The 4,524-nt window shown below is 40.9% G+C and overlaps 1 protein-coding gene across 1 annotated transcript in view; it reads right to left on the reverse strand.

Moving 5' to 3' along the window:
- The window catches only part of LOC101846259 (nodal modulator 1), a gene marked incomplete at its 3' end in the record, with an annotated part of 37,403 nt that overhangs the window by 16,793 nt on the left and 16,086 nt on the right, over positions 1-4,524 (reverse strand). Inside the window, 4 exon segments of the mRNA XM_013090159.2 lie at positions 171-269; positions 1,249-1,397; positions 1,805-1,941; positions 2,395-2,526. Coding sequence (XP_012945613.1) covers positions 171-269; positions 1,249-1,397; positions 1,805-1,941; positions 2,395-2,526 — 517 coding nt within the window.

Genomic DNA, 4,524 nt, shown 5'->3' on the forward strand with positions numbered 1-4,524 from the left:
CGGGCTAGTTTTATGCTATTGACTCAGGCCAGACGTCTATACTCTTATTCTTTCACAACTTTTGTTCATAAATATGACTCAGGAACATTTTCTTAATACAATAATTCGTCTTAACGGTCCTAATTTGACCACTAACGCTTTTCCCGCAAGAGTGAGTAGCGGTGACTGACCTGATGGTGACCACAACGTCGCTGACAGGGACCTCCGTGGTGATGGTTCCCAGGGCCAGGTGTTGGATGGCAGTCAGGGTCAGGGTCAGTGGGTTGGAACTGTGTGGGATGGACACAAATGTTCATCAACATTTCTGTTTTGAGTTGTTGTGTTACATATGATAAGGGGGAAAAGCAGTGTAAAGAAACCGGGAAAATATTACAAAATTCAAAGTAACTAAAATTTTAAATCTCACTATTAGAGTCCCGTCTGTGAATCTGGCATGGAAATGGAACGCAGAAAATGACCAAAAAGCACCAAAAAGAAAAAATTGTTTTTGATGGAAATACCAATAATTGAATAGTATTCAAGAAACACATACTGAGACCTGTAACTCAAAAAAAAAAAAGAAAAGAAAAAGAAGAAAAAAAAGAAAAAGTATCATCATTATCAATAGTCACGATCACAACTGACAATCTCATTTTTCTTCATCAGGGACAGAACTGTCATCTAAATTTTTTTTAAAAACAACAAACTATCAAAACAATTTTCAAGTGACATTTCTGTAAATTTCACGTCATGCCTGAGGTGTTTCTAAACATGACCGAGCAAGTGCCTAACTCCCCGAGGACCTGTCTGTCTACTGGCCCTCCTACAACACTTGAACACACGCTCTGTCCCAGGGCACTTGAAAACAGAAGCATACCTTCTTTATTCGTACAAACGTTTCATTTCTGTTTTCCCTATCTCCACTGCTTAGAGTAAGCAGACTCCGCCATGCGCTGTTTTCAAAAGTGACGTATGACAGAGTATTAGGTCGGGCAGTTGATCTGAAACTTCTTTTTTTTAACAACATGCACACTAGGAAATACACGCGTGCAAAGTCGTGTTTCTGATTTGTGTGAACGAGGGTTCCGTATGTGCCACAGCATTGGTTTTGTTCTTCCGCTGATCGGACATATTAACACGTGCCGCTGATTGGACGCATTACTACGTGTCCGCGAGGTACATACACCCTTCGAGGGTTACAGACATTCACAAGGTCGTGAGAGGGACCCATTAGGGACGGGTCAGCTGGCAAACGTGCGTCTGTCTTACGTGTCGTAGCTGTAGTTGTCCTGGTCAAACTTGTGGCACGAGTCTGGGGTCAGCTGGTAGACTCCCGGGTGGGCCAGGCAGAAGCGGTTCAGACCTTTGTCCAGGAGGAAGGAACCCACGTTCTTGGCTTTCTTGTTGTGGGCAAAGTTCTACAGGGACAGATAAAAGGAAAAACTGTTTAAAAGTTTTACGGCATTTGCAACACAATTAAAGTCAGGTACGTTCTGAAGATTAGAGTTGCTACCTTTGTTTTGTTTTAGTAAGAGTTTACGGTACTTGCAACACAATTAGGTCATATAAGTGCAGAAGGTTAGAGGTGTTACAAGAGAGTAACAAACATAAAAAAGAAGAAGGGGGAGATAAGGACGGTAGATGTTTGATAGGAAAGAAGGAGCAAACCACACAAGAGCACCCGCCAACCACCCACATTGTGTAAACACACATTGTGTAAGACAGCCACTTAGAAAGTATCGCCTGTATTATTATTAATATTATCATTACAATAGCAAAAAGAAAAAGTATGCCAGTGCGGTTCAATCAACCCAGCAGCACGTACGATGGTGATGGGGTGCGAGACGCTGCACTTGAGGATGTATCCCGTCTGCACAAACTCCAGGCCCGTCAGGTCGTTGTCCACGACATCCAGCTCGATGGAGCGGTCCTTCCAGCACCACGTGTCCATCACAATAGAAGCTGGCGGGGGAGGGGGGGAACGGTCAGTTCATTTCATCATAAGAATGGGAAGAATAGCAATACTACTACTAACGTTAACTGTAATAACAATAATAATGCTGGTAATAATAATAGCAATAATAATAATGGTAATAATGATCATAATTATTATTTAAGAAATCATAATAATATAAGTAATAGTAGTAATAATAATAATAATAATAATAGCACAAATTCTTATTATAATAAAAGTAATAGTAATAATAATAATAACAATAGTAGTAAAACAGTATAATTAAAAGGATAACAGGATAATATGTTTGGGATTAAGAGACGTACAGACACATAAACAGTCGTTTACTTCTGGAAAAAGCCAAACATACAAGCCCACAAGACAGAAAGATAGTGAAGAAGAAGGAGCCAACAAGGAGGGGAGGCATTCACACCACCAGCGACACGGCCTTGAGTCTTTACCTTTGTATTTGCCCGGCATGACGTGCTCAAAGACGAAGGAAGCCTCGTTGCCAGACGTCTTGGCCTGGACTCTGACCTGCGAGTCCGAGCGACCCACAGCGTCCAAGGTCACTTCCATCGGCTGACATTTCTCTGTGAATGATTCATTATTCAAAGAGATTTCTTCACACAAATGGAATATAGCACAGATGTTACAACACAATCCTTCTGGCATTTGGTTCAGTCCATTTCGAAATTTCCCAGACTTTCAATATTGCAGATACTCAATTTTTAAAAAAAGGCTATACCTGCTACTCATTTTCTGAATTCATTGACATTTATTTAGTTTTGACTTTACTTAGTAAGGATACTGCACTCTGTGGGGAAAGAAAACTTATTAAGCCTAACCACGAATAAAGCCTCACCATAAACTTTGCTATGAAAATGCTTGCGCCTTGAATTTTAGTTCTAAATTTTAGGTACCAATTTATATAATATTAAAAAATGATCATGCATTCTTCAGTTTAAGAAAGTTTAGGGTAATATCTAAATTATTACTGAAGACATAAAAACAGGGGCAGGAGCCAACTACACAGAATCACCCACCAACCACCCATCCAGACCACGCTAACACAGCATCTGTCTTAGCTCTTCCCTGGATAAATCATTACACAAAACAAGACATAACTTCATCAAAGGCAAAGACAAATGAGTAGAATCACCCACCAGCCACCCATCTCGACCATGGCACCCGTGTCAACTCTTCTTTGTACAAATCATTACACTTATCGGTTCGACTCAAAGAGGTTATGTTTGGTCGCTTTTAAGGACAAGCGGGCTAACCCAGATTTCAGGATTTTCCAGACCCGTCTGCTGGGACATTTCAGTAACCCACTTTCAGCACTTTTTAAGGACCCCCGGGCGAGTGTTGAGTTCCTGCGTGCTGTCGGCATCGCTGACCGTTTATGAAGCCACAGCGCCAGAAGAGAGAGAGAGAGAGAGGATTTTCCAGAAATCTTGACCTACACCAAAAGAAGATATTGCCCTACCTATAGGAGAAGTTTGGTTTCATTGGTGAGTAAATTTGTTTGGTTATAGAGAAAACTCTCCCCGTCTTTTAAAAGAAACTGAACAAGGGTCCAAAAACTTTATCTTTGATTTTCTCAAAACAGCATTTTTCGAGATAGCCCCTTTGCGCTTAGAAGCGACCATTTAGTACTTGAATTTGTGGCAGTGCTGTTCCCCACTTAAACGAACAAGGGCTGTGTGTGCCCACTATGGGACGCTGGACCTCAAGGGCATGACAAGGGCAGTTCGACATGACTTTATCTAAAACAAAGATAATTGAGTCTGTGAAATTAACGGAAAGGACTGAACCGTTCTGAGGAAAAACTCCTTCATTACGGCCGAACCGGCTTTATAGGCCACCTGTCCAAGACAATTGCTTGTACAAATGTTTACTTCCCCTTCCCCTCCTTTATGTTTTTTATTCTCTACCTAAGATAATCTCTTTTCCACTACACTACAGGTGGTAGTCTTGGACAATTTCTACGGCACTATCTGTCTCTCACGCCACCACCACAACAAGTCAAAGACTCATATATGAAAATGGCAAACATGGCATCATTTTGGACCCTAATACTAATCAAATGTATATGTGTGTGTGTGTGTGTGTGTGTGCGTGCGTGTGTGTGTGTGAGTGTGTGTGTGTGAGTGTATGTGTGTGTGTCTGTTTACTGTACATGTTTACTTGTCATTTTGTGTGTGTGTGTGTGTTTACTGTACATGTTTATTTGTCATTGTGTGTGTGTGTGTGTGTGTGTGTTTACTGTACATGTTTATTTGTCATTTTGTGTGTGTGTGTGTGTGTGTGTGTTTACTCTACATGTTTATTTGTCATTTTGTGTGTGTGTGTGAGTTTACTCTACATGTTTATTTGTCATTTTGTGTGTGTGTGAGTTTACTGTACATGTTTATTTGTCATTTTGTGTGTGTGTGTGTTTACTCTACATGTTTATTTGTCACTTTGTGTGTGTGTGTGTTTACTGTACATGTTTATTTGTCACTTTGTGTGTGTGTGTGTGTGTGTGTGCGTGCGTGCGTGCGTGCATCCCATAACTTACCCATACACTTGACGGTGCCAGAAATCTG

This window comes from Aplysia californica, unplaced genomic scaffold (genome assembly GCF_000002075.1).
Source record: "Aplysia californica isolate F4 #8 unplaced genomic scaffold, AplCal3.0 scaffold01158, whole genome shotgun sequence".
NCBI classification, from domain to species: Eukaryota; Metazoa; Mollusca; class Gastropoda; order Aplysiida; family Aplysiidae; genus Aplysia; species Aplysia californica.